General features: G+C 40.0%; 1 protein-coding gene and 1 pseudogene across 1 annotated transcript; one reads left to right on the forward strand and one right to left on the reverse strand.

The window, feature by feature from the left end:
* Positions 1 to 5,156: 5,156 nt before the first annotated feature.
* On the reverse strand, positions 5,157 to 6,084 carry LOC147930581 (B3 domain-containing protein At2g16210-like; annotated as a pseudogene).
* A 4,400-nt stretch (positions 6,085 to 10,484) lies between these two features.
* Positions 10,485 to 11,078, forward strand: LOC147930582 (secreted RxLR effector protein 161-like). The gene is made up of 2 exons (XM_087476941.1): positions 10,485 to 10,643; positions 10,710 to 11,078. The coding sequence occupies exons 1-2, from the start codon at positions 10,485 to 10,487 to the stop codon at positions 11,076 to 11,078; spliced, it is 528 nt and encodes a 175-aa protein (XP_087333067.1).
* The last annotated feature ends 5,828 nt before the right edge of the window (positions 11,079 to 16,906 follow it).

Below are 16,906 nucleotides of genomic sequence, written 5' to 3' on the forward strand. Positions count from 1 at the left end.
CGTTTAGTAACTGATTGTTGTCGATAAGGTCTCAGTTTCAAAAATACCCAATCACCCACTGCTAACTCCAAGTCTCTTCTGTGTTTATCAGCGTTGTTCTTCATCAGTTGTTGTGCCCGTAATAGCTGATCTTTTATGTGATTCAGCATCAAATCTCTTTCTTTCAACAATGCTTCGACTTCCATAACTTTTGTCGACTGCTCTTCAAATCTGATTATAGCTGGAGGATCTCTTCCATATAGCACTTTAAACGGTGAGGTTTTGAGTGATGTGTGATAAGAAGTGTTGTACCAAAGTTCTGCCCAGTGTAAAAATTGATGCCAAGTACGAGGATGTGCAGACGCATAGCACCGTAGAAAAGTCTCGAGGCATCTGTTCAATACTTCTGTCTGACCATCGGTTTGTGGATGGAATGCTGTGCTATACTTCAACTTTGTTCCTGACATTCTGAAACAATCCTTCCAAAAAGAGCTCAAAAATGTGTTACCTCTGTCTGAGACGATGGAAGCCGGATATCCATGTAACTTCACTATATTTTTTATGAAAAGATTGGCCACCTCTGAAGCAGTGAAAGGGTGTTTCAAAGCAATAAAGTGACTGTATTTGCTTAGCCTGTCCACTACTACCAGTATGACATTTTTCTGTTGTGAAGTAGGTAAGCCCTCTACAAAGTCCATCGATATATCTTCCCATACTTGTTTTGGTAATGGTAAGGGTTGGAGCAAGCCTGCTGGAGATAGTGTTGAGTATTTATGTCTCTGGCATACTTCACATTCTGATACAAATTTCTGAACATCTTTCACCAAACCTTCCCAATGAAATGATTGCTGAATCCTCTTAACTGTTTTTAACACACCTGAATGCCCTCCCAATAGACCTGCGTGACCTTCTTCCAAGATGAGAGGAATTGAAGTTGATGTTTTAGGAATTACCAACCGATGTTTAAACCAAAGTCTTCCCTCTTTAACCGTGTATTTGCTGAATTTATCAGGTTCCTCCGTATAAGTACTGATATCCGCCTGCAACTGTGCATCTTTCTCAATATCATCAAAAATATCCTGTAACTGTAGTGCTGTTGGAATTGTTATTGCCCATAGTAGGATTGATGATAAAGTGCCTTCTGTTTGTGTCATTCTGGATAGTCCATCTGCTGCTGTATTCTCAACTCCTGGCTTATAAATGATTTCAAAATCATAACTCAAGAGTTTAATAAGCCATTTTTGATAATCCATGGTTACTTCTCTCTGATCCAGCAAAAATTTCAGACTTTTTTGATCTGTATGTACCACAAAGTGTCGACCAAACAGATAGTGTTTCCACTTTTGAATGGCTAGGACTATGGCCATTAACTCCCTCTCATACACTGGTTTCAACTGTTCCTTGCTTGTTAACCCATGACTGAAATAAGCAATTGGTCTCTTGTTCTGCATCAATACAGCTCCTAAACCATATCCAGACGCATCTGCTTCTACTGTAAAGACCTCCTCAAAGTTTGGTAATGCTAGTACTGGAGCTGTCGACATCACTTGTTTCAGTTTATCAAAGGTAACTTGAGCTTCTGAACTCCATTCAAAGTTGTCTTTCTTTAAGAGCTCTGTTAAAGGTCTAGCTAACATCCCATAGCCTTTAATGAATCTTCTGTAGTAACCAGTTAACCCCAAAAAACCTCTCTCTCAGCTCCTTAACCGACTTTGGTGTTATCCACTTAGTCATAGCTTGTGTTTTAGCAGGATCAGTGGATACACCTTTTTTAGAGATGATATGTCCCAAGTAATCCACTTGTTGCTGACCAAACATACACTTCTTCTTGTTTGCAAACAGCCTGTTTTCTTTTAAAATCCTCAAGACCACTGTTAGATGCTCCACATGCTGCTGTAAGCTCTCGCTATAAACCAAAATATCATCGAAAAATACCAGAATAAATTTTCTCAAGTAAGGTCTGAACAACTCATTCATCAGAGCTTGAAAAGTGGCTGGAGCATTTGTAAGCCCAAATGGCATCACCAAAAATTCATAATGGCCATCGTGGGTTCTAAAAGCGGTTTTGGGAATGTCTTCCTCCTTCATACGTATTTGATGATAACCTGCTCTGAGGTCCAATTTGGAAAAAAAAAACAGATCCATTCAGTTCATCTAGTAATTGATCAATAATGGGAATTGGGAACTTGTCAGGAACTGTAGCTCTGTTTAGCGTCCTATAATCCACACAAAATCTCCAACTGTTGTCCTTCTTTTTAACTAGCAAGACTGGACTGGAAAAAGGACTTTGGCTTGGTCGTATAATGCCCGAGTCTAACATCTCCTTAACCATTCGTTCCATCACTTCTTTCTGTGCATGAGGGTATCGATATGGACGTACACTCACAGCTGTTGTCCCTTTAATCAATGAAATTGCGTGTTCTCTTCCTCTGTTTGGGGGTAAGGATGTTGGAACCTCAAACACGCATTCATATTCTTTCAATACTGTTTGAATGTTTTTATCAACTGTTTCTTCCATTGATGGTTTCGCTTGTTGATTACACAGTTCAACTGCTATCCCTTTTGATTTTATTTCATAACCGCTTGACAAAGACTTCAGGGACATCTTATTGATCATCAAGTCTGATTCTCCTTTCAAGGATACCATCTTCCCATTGTGAATGAATGACATTTCATTCCTCTCCCAATTCACTCTACAGTCACCCAGGGTTCTTAGCCAATACACTCCCAAAATTACATCAATCTGTCCCAATTCTAGAACAATGAAATCAGTTGTGAACTCTAGGTTTTGAGCAGAGAAGGTTACTTTCTCACATACGCCTAAACCATTCACCATTATACCATTCCCCAGTTTGACATTGAGGTTTGGATCTTCTCTGCATTTCAGTTTAAGTTTCTTCACTGCTGTAGGCGAAATAAAATTGTGGCTTGCTCCACTATCCAACATTATCACCACTGTATCTTTTCCTACTGCGCCCCTTAATTTTGTTGTTGATGGACCTGACATGCCTCGAAAGGAGGAGAATGAGAGTGCCATGCATTCACCAGTGGGTTCTGTATATACTTCTTCATACTTCTCATCCAACACCTCCACTTCATAACCATTGAGCACTGTCAACACACGTAACTCTTTGTTGGGACATTTGTGATCTCTGGACCAAGGAGCATCACATTTAAAACATATCCCTTTCTTCCTTTTCTCATCTAATTCAGCATTTGTATTGTGTCTTCTTGGTCTTTGCTCAACTCTTCCCCCTTGTTTCTCATTGTTGAGTATCGGTTCCGTAGACACAGTCTTCATCTTCCATGTATTTGTATTGTACACAGAATTCCCTATATGTTCATAACCTGAATTTTCTTTGTTAGCCAGCATAAGCTCCTTCTTAACTACTCTCCTCATGATACTTGATTCCATAGCTCTAGCTTCTGCTACCATTTCATCTAGATTTCGAGGTTTTTGCATATGCACCAGTTCCTGCATTTCTTGAGTTAATCCATTTAAGAAGATCCCTTCTAACTTCTGTTCATCAAGGCCACTGACTTGGGATGATAGATCTTCAAATCTTTGTATGTAATCAGCTACTGACCCTGTTTGCTTGATACAAAACAAGCTCTGGCTTGGTCCTCTGATTTTTAGGTTCCCAAACCTTAACATCAGGCTAGATTTAAACTGTACCCAACTTCCAAATTGCCTTGTGTTCACAACCCAGTTGTACCAACTCAACGCTTCGCCACTCAAACTTACTGATACCAGTGCAAGCTTCTCCTCATCATTGTATCCTCCAATGCGAAAAAATCTCTCCACTCTCGCAACCCAACCATACACGCCAGCTCCATCAAAGATTGGCATTTCCACATTCTTGATCAAGTTTTCTCTAAGTCCTGGCCTAATGTTGCTAAGGCATGGTTCCGAGTTCAAGGAACGTACCTGATTGAGACGATCTTGTAATGGTAGATGCATCGATTGACTCGTACTTCCCACCTCACGAGTTGTTGCGATTCCTGGTAACGAACTGAGTACCAATTCTATTTTCCTCGTCAATTCTTCCAACCTCTAGTCTCGCGATCGCATTTCATTGCCCAAGGCTTCCATCTTTGATTCGATTCTTGATTCGAATTTGGTTTCTGATTTTCGCATCTCGCCTAACTGATCGTAGACATCAGCTAAAGATTCTTCGCGCTGCTCCGCCTCCGATAACTCGCGAACCGGTGATAATCCGATCCCCAGCACCATCGTTTCAATCGTCTTCTCCGCTGATTGTAAAATCCCTAAACTCCGACGAAGCTTCTCACCGTGGCGTTAGCTTCAACCCAGTTTCACGACGCACCAATTGATAAGAAAAAGGAACTCTCTCTTTTTATTATCTGAATGACGGTTACAAGGTAACGAGATCGGCCTCTAGTTGCAACTAGATCATAACCGATTCCTCAAAGCCATACAAGACTCTGTTTTCACAACAAACTTCATAAAAGACTCTGTTCTCTCTTTACAAGTATATAAGCAATGTAGAGAAATGAGTTATTCATTCGCACGTGTTCCTCTCCTGCTCCACACGTGCCGTTTCTTCTTTATTCTTCCTTCTAAAGTAAACCTGATGAGGCTTATCAAGCTACTAAGGGAAATGAAAAGTGAAGGCATTACTTCTAATGACAGCTCCTTATGCTCTGTCATTGAGGGAATGTCTAACTTGGATTCAGAAAAAAAAATCAGATAATTAATTGGTCATGGAAATTTAAAGAACAGTGTAAGCTTAGGCCATGATCTTTTTTACCTAAGACATGCATTTGTAGCTGCTGAAAAGTCAGTTAGGAAGATCTGCAGTGCCATTAACTCATCTGATATGGTTATCATGACAGCTTTGAATGATCTCTCTTTTTCTTGTGAATTCTGTAATCTGGTCGTTTGAGACACGAATTTGCCTGACAAACTTGATTGTCCCGAGTTATTATGTATTATGGTTCACTTCACAGGTTCTAAGTCATTTCGTCGGTTTTTTTAGGTTCATACTTTTTTTTTTTCAGAAACTTGACTTTATAAAATATAGTCCTGTTGATGAACAGTTGAGAGAGAGAGAGAGATCCATCCGACAAACAATAAGAAAAGTCTAAACACCAACTTAACCAAACTAAAGTCATAACATAAATTAAACTTAAGACAACACCACCACAAACTCTTTTTTGCCTCACATCCATCATTATTAGCGAGTCTCTCTTAGGGTTTAGAGACAACAAGAATCAGCTCGTCTGGTTTGATGAATGTGAATGTGCAAATATCATCAACAGCAATAGGATACTCCTTGACTACATATGCCCATCCACCAGAGAATAATGTGTAGCCCTCCGCCAAACAAACCACAACATCCCATGTCTTCCTCCCATTTGAGTGATGGATCTTGAATGTTGCCTTCTTTGCCTTCCACCTATGATCCTTTGGTATCCTCTGCAAACTCAAAACGAAAAACTGATTCACATATCAGGTTTTTCAAATAAGATACTATGTGTGTTAGTGTCTTGGTTCGTCTTTATCATACCAGCCATTTGAGGTATGTTTTTTCTGATGATGACGGTGAATTTTGCAACAGAAGATGAATAGGCACCTCCTCCAGAATCTCTCCGCTTCCTTTTCCTTGTTCCTCCTTCATTAGATTCAGCAGCTACTGTCGGGCTACGATTACTCACGTCAGTAGATACCACCACCTCTTCCTTCTTGTCATCTTCCACATTATCTATTTTGATAAGACCTGTTTCATCATCAGAAATAAAGAATCGGTTTCTTTATCCAAACTCACTGTTTCATAATCAGAAAAGCAAGTCTTACTTGGAGGTTGCATCATCTCCTTGCCGTCTTGCTTAAAGATATTCACAGTAAACCGCATCTTCCCTTTGCGAGTGAAGGTAATAAACTCACTGTGTCCCAAGGCATTGTCACTCACAAACTTCTTGTAAGAAAATAATTATTTCTTACCCATGTATGTGGTCTTATTAGTAGGTTATTTAATTGGGTTTGTTATATTTTGTTTTTAATCATTTGGAAACCAAAAGGACAGGTGTTAAGCTACATGTCATGCTTATGCTTATAAGGACAAGTGCTAAGCTACATGTCATGCTTATGCTTATAATGACAAGTGCTAAGCTACATGTCATGCTAAAACTTATAAGAGGACAAGTGTGAAGCTGCATGTTGTGTTTGAAGCAATGCTAGACACTTGTGTTCACACTTGTCACTATTGTCTTCATCTCTACTATGATGGATGGTTGAGATTAAATCAGAAGACAAAACCCTTATGAGGAGTAAGGTCCTCTTCCCTCCTATAAATAGATGGTTTGCTCCATCACAACTCATCACAAGAACAAAAACAACACAAAGAAAAGAGTTTATAGGAAAGGGGAGAGAAACCTTATCTTCCACCTAAAGATCATCTAAGAGTTTCTTTCAAGTCTTCAAGCCATTGAAGAAGAAGAAACTATTCAAGGAAGCATCATTTCTACAATGAGTGGAGGTATTACTTTAACCCTCTTTATGATTCTATTATGTGATTAATATAGATGTTTAAGATCTTGGAGTTCATGTTAAAAATATGTTTAACATGTGGTATCAGAGCTTATGGTTATGAACATCTAATTAATCCATTAAAATAATAGATCTATGGTTTAAAGAACTGAAAATTAAAGTTTTAAGTTATGATGTTTGTTCACTTGTTTTTTTGTTTGATTTAAGCTTCAAGATACAATCTGTGTTTAAATTAAATTAAAAAAAAAAGTGATAAAAGATTGGTTTCTCTTAATGTGCATAATTAAGAAATTGATATCACCATAATGGTTTTATCTTATAATGATTTGCAAATAGAAAACCAAAATACTTAAATTTTGATATGTTTATGTATTAATTAGCTACCCACAGGTAGGCTATTCACATAAAACATGATCAATAATTTATTAGAATGTTTGTATATGAGTTAATTAAGTATATTCACAAATAGCTTAATTAATCTGATACATCATTCGAGAAAAACAAATTCTGAAAGCTATGACATCAGGATATATTATAATGACTACCCACATGAGCATTATAATTTGAAGTCATATGCATTCAATAATTATGGTTAATGTGTTGTTTAAATTTTGAACCTCAATTAAAACTTGTTATATCTCTATATCGCAGCATCATTTCCTGCTAGTTTGCCATCTATGGTCTCTACTGTTCCGATCCTCACTGGAACCAACTTCTCAGAATGGAAAGAGAAAGTTGAGTTCACATTAAGAGTACTAGATATGGATTTGGCACTTCGTGAAGAAGAGCCAGATCCCTTAAACTATAATTAGTACTGAGGAAGAAAAGGCTCTCCATAAAGCTTGGGAGAAAAGGAACAGATTAAGCATGATGTTTTTAAAAATGACCATAGCTAGCAACATTAAAATTTCCCTTCCAGATGCAGATAAAGCTAAAGCTTATCTAGTAGCTATAGAAGAACGGTTTAAGACTGCAGACAAATCCCTTGCAGGGAAACTTATGGCAGATCTTACAACCATTAAGTATGATGGGACAAGGTCTATGCATGAAAATTGCATTGAAATGATCAACCTTGCGGCTAAACTAAAGAATTTAGGAATGAGTGTGGACGATTCATTTCTTGTCCAATTTATCCTAAATTCATTACCTCTTCAGTATGGACCCTTTCAGATAATTATAATGCAATTGATGAAAGATGGACATCTAATGAATTGGCTAATAAACTAGTTCAAGAGGAGGCTAGACTTGGTCGTGAAGGAATTAAAGTTTCCCATCATGTTCAAGGAGCTGGACCAAAAGTTGGGTTTAGGCATAAAAAGAGCCATCAAAGAGCACAACCCACAATGAACGATTCCGATCAAGTTAATCCGAAGAAAAAGGCAAAGAAAGATTACAAGTACAACTTTTGTAAAAAGGTTGGAAACATTCAGAAAGATTGCCCTAAAAGAAGAGAATGGTTCGAAAAGAAAGGTAATCCTATGGGTTCTGTAAGCTTTTTCGAATCTAATCTTCCTTATGTTTCTTTCAAAACTTGGTGGATTGATAGCGGTGCTAATGTACATGTAACAAATTCCGTTCAGAGATTCCTTACAATCTAGACCATAAATTCAAGTGAAAACTACTTACTGATGGGAAATCGAGACAAGGCACCAGTCGAAGCTGTTGGCACATATCGTCTCATTTTAGATGGTGGATTTTGGAGATTTATATCAGACTCTTTATGTTCCATCTATTTCCCGTAATTTAGTTTCTGTAAGCAAACTTGATTTAGCTGGTTTTAAATCTACTTAAGGAGATGGTTGTTTTAATATATTTCTGAACTCTAAACGAATTGGTTCTGGAATATTAGTTGATGGTATTTATATGTTACAACTGGCTGATCAAGCTTATGAGACACATCTCTCCTTGTATTCTGAAAGTAGACTTAAAAATAAAACATGTACTGATGACTCATATTTCTTGTGGCATAAAAGATTATGACATATTTCTTATGAAAGAATTAAAAGATTAGTAAAAGATGGAGTCATTCCGAATCTTGATTTTACCAATAAGAAAATGTGTATAGATTGCATTAAAGGTAAGCAAACTAAACACACTAAGAAAGGAGCCACAAGAAGTACACAGCTTCTTGAAATCATACATATAAATATTTGTGGACTATTTGACGTTTCAACTTTTGGAGGTGAAAAGTATTTCATCACTTTTATCGATGATTATTCACGTTATTGTTATCTCTATTTATTGGATGAAAAATCTCAATCTGTGGATGATGTACAAGCATTCATTAATGAAGTTGAGAGGCAGTTAGATAGAAAGGTGAAAATGATAAGGTCAGATAGAGGTGGTGAATTTTATGGCAGATATAATGAAACATGACAACATCCTGGACCATTTGCCATACCCCTTTAAAAAATTAGGAATTGTTGCGCAGTACACAACACCTGGTTCTCCATGGCAGAATGGTGTAGCTGAAAGGCATAATCGTACTTATATAGAAATGGTTAGATCTATGATGAGTCATGCTAACCTACCTATATCCTTGTGGATGGACGCATTACGTACTGCGATCTATATTTTGAATAGGGTACCTAGCAAAGCAGTTTCAAAAACCCCTTTTGAACTGTGGAAAGACTGGAAACATAGTCTGTCACACCTCCAAGTTTGGGGGTGTCCAGCTGAAGTAAGAATATACAATCCACAGGAAAAGAAATTAGACTTCAGAACGATTAGTGGTTTCTTTATAGGTTACCCTGAGAAGTCTAAAGGATATAGATTTTATTGTCCATCCCATAGTACGAGAATAGTAGAAACCAATAATGCTAGATTTTTTGAGAATGGTGAGATTATTGGGAGTGATAAAGTCCGTGATATAACTATTCAGGAAACTAGGGTTGATATTCCATTACCCTTAGTTCCAAATGTTGGGGTTCCTAGCATTGTTGAACCGTTAAACAATGAGGAAACCCCATTGAATGATCACACACTCCATGATGAAAATCTTACCAATAATGATCATGAAGCACAAGACGAACCATCATTAAGAAGATCAAATCGTACGAGGAGATCTGCTCTTTCTGATGACTTTGTAATTTATCAAATATAATATGGAGAAGAAAACATTAAAGATCTTATTTCTTATTCACAAGCCATGAAGGATGTTAATTCTGATAAATGGATTGATGCCAGTAGAGATGAAATAAACTCGATGGTTAAGAATGAAGCTTGGGACATCGTTCCATTGCCTGATGGACACAAAGCAGTCGGGTGTAAGTGGATCTTTAAGACCAAACTCGACTGTAATGGCAATGTAGAATGATATAAAGCCAGACTTGTAGCCAAAGGGTTTAGTCAAAAGGAAGGCATCAATTATAGTGAGACTTTTTCACCTGTGTCTAGAAAAGACTCTCTTAGAATTATCATGGCGTTAGTAGCTCAGTATGATCTCGAGTTACATCAAATGAATGTGAAAACTGCCTTTCTTAATGGAGACTTGCAAGAAGAAGTCTATATGCGCCAACCTGAAGGCTTCATAATCGAAGGTCAGGAATATATGGTTTGCAAATTGAAGAAATCAATATATGGACTGAAACAAGCTTTGAGGCAATGGTATCTAAAGTTTGATGAAACCATCACGAAATTCGGTTTCAAAGAAATCGTTGTGGATCCATGTATATACCTCAAGATCAGTGGGAGTAAGTTCATATTTTTGGTATTGTATGTTGATGACATCTTATTAGCCAGTAATGATCTTGGTCTACTACATGAGACTAAGAGTTATCTCTCTAAGAACTTTGATATGAAAGATATGGGTGAGGCATCCTATGTGATAGGAATTGAAATATTCCATGATAGATCACTAGAAACTTTAGGATTGTCTCAGAAAACATATTTTGATAAAGTTCTTGAGAGATTTGGCATGATGATGTGTTCTTCTAATAATGTTCCTATGCAAAAGGGTGACAAGCTTAACCTTAAACAATGTCCGTAGAATGAAATGGAACATAATGAAATGCAAAAGTACCCTTATGCATCTCTTATGGGAAGTTTGATGTACGCACAGGCCTGCACCCGACCTGATATTAGCCATGCAGTCGGAAAGTTGGGTAGATTTCAGAGTAACCCAGGACTTGCTCATTGGAAAGCTGCGAAGAAAGTTTTGAGATACCTAAAGGGAACAAGAAACTGCATGTTGACATATTGAAAATCAACACATCCACAGATGGTTGGATTTTCAGACTCAGATTTTGGTGGATGTGAAGATTCTACGCACTGTACTCTCGGCTCTGTGTATCTCCTTGGTGGAGGTGCCATTTCATGGAAAAGCCAGAAATCAGAATTGATTTATACATCCACCATGGAGGCTGAGTATGTAGCATGTTATGAGGCTTCTATTCAAGGAACATGGTTGCAGAATTTTGTGTCAGAGTTTGGGGTTTTGAATTTTGTTGACAAACCTCTAACTCTTTACTGTGAAAATCAAGCCGCAATCTTCTTCTCTAAGCATGATAGGATATCTAAAGAAGCCAAGCATATGGAACTCAAATATCTATCATTAAAGCAAGATGTTAAAAGAGAAGTTTGTCATTGAACACATAGGCACTGAGCTAATGGTCGCAGACATATTTACGAAAGCATTACCTCCAAAGAAATTTATGAAGCATGCAGAAAGTATGGGTCTGGAGGATATCACTTAATTATGTTGTCTGTTAATGTTTTAGCCTATGTTTGACATTTATAAGAGCTCTCTTATGACTTTTACATCTTCTATTATGTTTCCAACGTGCGCACACATTATTTTTTGTTGGAATTATTGATAACAGAATACGTCTTAAAAAACATCAAAAAGACCATTAAAGATAACTCCTACTTATGGAATAATGTTTATGGTCTAGCTATGAAAAGTAGTCAATGTAGTAGTACATGAAAGGAATCATGTTGCAAAATGATGTGTGACCGCCATGACTCCCATTGGTTCCAAGATAGCTAAGACACTTATGAAAGACCAAATGAAAAATATAACATATTATGCCGGCCTAATGATTCCCGAATAAAACCATTATACTAACGACCAAGTGGGAGAATGTAAGAAAATAATTATTTCTTACCCATGTATGTGGTCTTATAGTTAGTAATGAAACTTTATCCTTTAATGAAACTTCTTTTGCCGTGTAACCGCTCATTTCCTCAAGCCAAACAACAAGTTCCATTGCTTCTTGAAGTCGCTTGGGTTGCAAATTTCTGACCTCCATCTGCAATGGTTGAGCCAACCCACGTAGAAACACGTCCAACACATGCTTCTCTGGAATACTCATTGCCTCTCTAAGCTTAGCTTCAAATTCTCTGCAGTAACTAGCCACAAAACCTTCTTGTAGCATACCCGAGTATAGTGAGCGCTGTATCCAGCTTTGTCTCGGTATCTCCTTTGCTTCTTCTTTGATCATCCACTTAAATTCTTTCCAACTTGTAGGAGAATTCTTTTCCCATATTCTCCTGACCCACTGACCAGATTCTCCTTCTAAGAGAGAATACACAATGCTCATCCACTCATTGTGAGGAGTATGACTTGCAGCAAAATAAGTCTCCAAGCTGTTGATCCACTTGAATAAGTCTTCCTTAGAGCACTTTGACAGCCCAACTTCTTGAAAACCTTTTTTATCCAATGAGAACTTTGCTCTCTTTCTCGCAAAACCGTGTAGCCTTGTTTCCTGAAATTCACTGTTGAAAATCTCCACTCTAGATCCTTCAAAGACATGTCATCACGGCTCGGTTGTAGAGCTGATATTTGAAATCCAATGTAAATAATTCTTGCAGCATCAGCATCATCACTCAATCGCTGAGGTTTCATCCCAATGTTTTCCCATGCATCTGTAGATTTTGTCCAGAACATTGACTCATTCCTTGAGTTACCATTTCTGTTCACCGCACTTGAATCATGAATCCTGACATTACTAACCTAATGGACTGTATTAGCATGAGAAACACTCCTTGATCTACTTCTAACATTCACATCCTCATCTACATCATGTGATTGAGACCCATCATAACCAGAAGACAAATCCATGTAACTACCCCTTCTTACATCGTCGTGATTCCACTGGTATAACAACATCTGCGGTTGGATACTAGAATCAAACCCAAGAGATCTAGAAGGTTTACCTCGTTCCTTCACTAAACGTTTGCTGATTTTTGTTTCACGGAAGTTGACGTGTTGCCTCTTACAGATTTTCTTCTTCCTGTCCGTATGGTAGCTGGGTGTAACATGATTTCTTTCTTCCCTTGGAGCTTGAACAGCGATTGGAAGCTCAGAAATCCATGAACTGAAAGAAGCCTCTGGTAACGCAGTGCTCACCAAGTGTTCGACAGAAGTCCCAAGAGAAATTTCTGGGGATTTTCTTGGTGTAGGCTCTGAATGTGGACGATCTAGACTTGCCGTGACGGATTGTTGGACAGATGGAAGAAGATCTGGACTCGCCATGGTAGTTTGTTGATCAGCTGACGGACGATCTAGACTCGCCATGTTGGTTTGTAGGCCGAGGAGGTTTTGTCAACACTCCCTGATGTGAGCACCGGACAAGAAGCCGACCACGACACGCTGGACGCGTCCGAGACGCCTGACCAAGACGCACCGGACACGGCCAAGACGTCTACTTCGAACGCGGCCAAGGCACCAATAGTTCTCCCAGGAGCCACGAAGAGGTCAAGGAGCTCCACCAAGGCGGCCAAACAAAGGATCAACCTCTTCGTTCAATCGTTCGTTCAACATCACCCGGCCAACGAAGAGCTTGAAGGTTCAGTTCGCATGGCCTTCACTCTTACCCAAGAGTGAAGGCAACCAAAGTCACTATAGCGAGGAATTGTACTCTTTTTCCTCACTCCGGGTTTGTCCCATTGGGTTTACCGGAGGAGGTTTTAACGAGGCAAGGAGCTTAGTGCAAAACGCTCAAGGCTAAGTCGTTTCCCGCGTCAAGGCCAAAGGCGGTTCTTTTCTTTCTTATGCGTTGCATTTTAATTTGAACTTTGGAATATTCCTTTGTGAACGTTAGAGTGTTTGTGGCTAAGTTTGTTGGTCAAAGGAGGCGACGTGTTCTATTTGCAAAGAGAACACGTCAAAAGATGATGTGCGGACCAAGATGAGTCCACGTGTCCTTAAGCCCCTTCCTTAACCTAGCTATTTAAACCTCTCTTAGCTCTTTGTAGTTCCTTAGACTTGAATGAAAATAAAACTTTTCTCAAAGAGAGATTCTTTGATCTTGTCTCAACCCTTTCTTTAGTTCAATCCAGGATTGCTCTAAGAGAGAACCCTAGCGACTCCAAACCTGGTTTGTCGTCGTTAGCTTGGCCGTATAGAGAGGAGAGCCAAACCTCTCGTATCGTCAAATCGCTCCATCCTTCGTTTCGCATCGTCTCGTTTCCATATCGCACCATACGCTAGCCGCTTCGCATCCGATCCATCCTTACCGCATTCGTTCGACCAGATCGTGGCCTCTCGATCGTTCTCTAGAACGGCTCGTTGGAATCTCGTCATATTCTGTTTCCCTCGTTTGATTCATCTCTAGTTTCGATTCCACAAGCCTTGTCCGAGGAAAGTTTCGCCCATCTCGTTCTGTCCGAGGACGTTTCTTCCGACCGTTCCACATCCGCGACCTTCGGTCACATCAGCTTGGTATTAGAGCTTCAAAAGCTCCTACGAGGTTGTTTCTTGTTAAAACTCGTTCCTTTGTTTAATAGTTTGAGGCTTTAGCGTTTTTCTTAGTTTAGCTAGTTTAATCTTGTATCGCATGCGTAGTTTAGTCCTTTGGTTTAATTTGGTGCATGAGTTGTGTTGTCAATCGTTTGTTTAGGTTGTTTAGCGTTCGTTCTGCTCATCTTGTTCATCCTCGTGTTCATATTTTTTCTGCATAGACACTTTTAGATCGATAAAGCTAGAGTCTCGTTTTGTTTCCGTGTTTTTTTTATTGGTCATAAAGCAAGTCTTGTCGTGTAGCACTTTTACTTTTGCTTTTGTTAGTCATAGGTTTGAATTGTGTGCGCTGTCCTCAATCATTTGGTGACAAAAAAGAAATCTATTGTGTGGCCCTTGAACGTTTGATACTCACGCGTTTGTGTTGTTTCTTTTTTATCTTACGAGGTTTAAATTCAAACAAAAACCACGTCACAAAGCCACACGTCACCATAGACCGTACGGACGATGGCCGATCAACAACCACCAGCAAATCCACTACCTCCACCCGAAATAGGAGTCACTCTCGCAGCCTTACGCAACGACATTGAGCAACTGGCCGAGCGTATGAACCGCCTTGAGTTGTTAAACCCACCGAGGGAGGATCCTATGCCGATGAGACGCCAGTGACAAGAACCGGAGCAAATCGACCAATCCGGCGAGGACTATGAGATGAGGCCTAGACGACGTCACCAAGGCGATGATCCTTATGACGAAGCCCCAAGACATCACGAGCCTATTCTCAAGATGATAGCGCCCACGTTCGCGGGAAAATCAGACCCGAAGGCCTATCTTGAATGGGAGAGCCGTATGGAGCACTTATATTCGTGTCACGCCTACCCGGAGTTACGCAAAGTCCAGTAAGCTGTGGCTCAATTCACCGATTACCCCCTTACTTGGTGGGATCGACTTGAAGCTGAGCAACGACGCAACCGCGACCGACCCATCACCGTTTGGGAGGTCTTGAAGGCGGAGATGCGAAGGCGTTACGTGCCTCCATTCTACCACCGCGAGCTCCAGAAGAAGTTCCGGAGGCTCACGCAAGGCGCACAAACCGTGGAAGAATATTTCGAGGAGTTCGAGCATTTGCGCAATTGACTTCAAGTCGACGACTCGGAAGAGTCACTCATGACTCAGTTCTTAGACGGATTACAAGACAAAATAGCGCGCAAAGTCGAACGCCAGCCTTATCAAGGCTTCGAGGAATTGTTGGATCTGTCGGTTCAAATTGAAAGTCAGATCAAGAAGAAGAACGCAGCCTCGAGTCGCACCAGAGCTCACGGAGTCCCAAGTTGGTCTCCAAATACGTCAACATCGAACCGGCCCCAAGAGAAGCCTAAGCAACCAGCGTCGACACAAGGTTCAAGCCAAGGGATCCGGCCACCAATGAGCGACAAGATCCGAGACACAACACCACCGACGTCCGGAGCCGCGACATTGTGTGTTTCAAATGTCAAGGGAGAGGCCACTATGCTCGAGAGTGTCCAAACGCACGCACGATGATCATCACTGAGTCCGGAGAGCACGAGTCCGATGGAGAAGAGGCCAAAGTGAAAGATCAAGTCGAAGGAGAACTTGAAGAGGCCGTAGCTGAGCCCGTCGTCGGGGAGCTTCTGATGATTCGCCGCATCCTCAACACTAGTGTGGTGACCGCCGAAGACGCAAGCCAGCGCGACAACATTTTCCACACTCGATGCACTGTAAGTGGGAAGGTTTGTGGGTTGATAATAGACGGCGGTTCTTGCACTAATGTGGCAAGCACCAGTCTAGTCAAGAAATTGTCTCTCCCTACCACAAACCACCCTCGTCCCTATCGTTTAAAATGGTTGAATGACAAGACTGTGATCCATGTAAAGGAACATGTCACGGTCTCATTTAGTGTCGGTCCGTATAAGTACCAAGTCCTATGTGACGTGGTGCCTATGCAAGCTAGCAGACTCTTATTAGTGTAATCTTAGTGGATATTTAGTGGGCTAGTTCCTTCATTCTATCTGTCTTGTTTTTTTTTTTTTTTTGCTTTTAAGTTTGTATGTTGTTTCTTCCCATCTAAGATTAAGTGTATGCTCAATCACTTTTCTCTCTAAAATGTTCTTGCAAATTTTATGACCCAAAAAAGTCATAGCCAATGTAACAACTACTCAACATTTTCATTTTTTTTTTTTTTGTCAAAACCCTTTGCTTTCATTCATTTAAAATAAACACCATTACAAGTACAAGAAGCAAGAATTCCGAGGTTAAAGATAGAGTTCTTTGACTGTATATCTAAGAGAGATGTGAACCATAAGCTTGGAAGCCCATTGGCATATGTGAGGTCTTGGTAAATCGAAAGGCTATCCTCGAACACTTTGAGATATTGTTGTTTGGTCACGGTCAAAGGACGTTAAGACGTTGATAAGAGAGTCGATGTTGTGTTGTCCACCGGGGCAAGAATCACTGCCCACAGTAACAGAACCGTAAAGATTCGAGAGACTATGGTTTTGTAGTCGATAAAGGGTTACTTTAACATCCAAAGCATAAGGAATGGATCACTTCGATAAACCGCAGTTGGGACTATTTGGTATGGGATCCGGATGGTGGGAGATGTTTGGAAGGGATGCCTGGAAACATCAAATGATAGCACCGATTGCCAAGATGCAAAAAAGATGTGACGGCTGCCCGAGAGTAGCGGGGAGGTTAGCGCTGTAAGGAGCATCTCC

Source organism: Camelina sativa, chromosome 12, assembly GCF_030686135.1.
Source record: "Camelina sativa cultivar CO46 ecotype springtype chromosome 12, ASM3068613v1".
NCBI classification, from domain to species: Eukaryota; Viridiplantae; Streptophyta; class Magnoliopsida; order Brassicales; family Brassicaceae; genus Camelina; species Camelina sativa.

Coding starts and splice junctions, on each gene's coding strand:
- LOC147930582 (XM_087476941.1), top strand. CDS start 10,485: ATGGAACATAATGAAATGCAAAAGTACCCTTATGCATCTCTTATGGGA. Junction 10,644..10,709: donor ATTGGAAAGCTGCGAAGAAA/GTTTTGAGATAC, acceptor ACACATCCACAG/ATGGTTGGATTTTCAGACTC.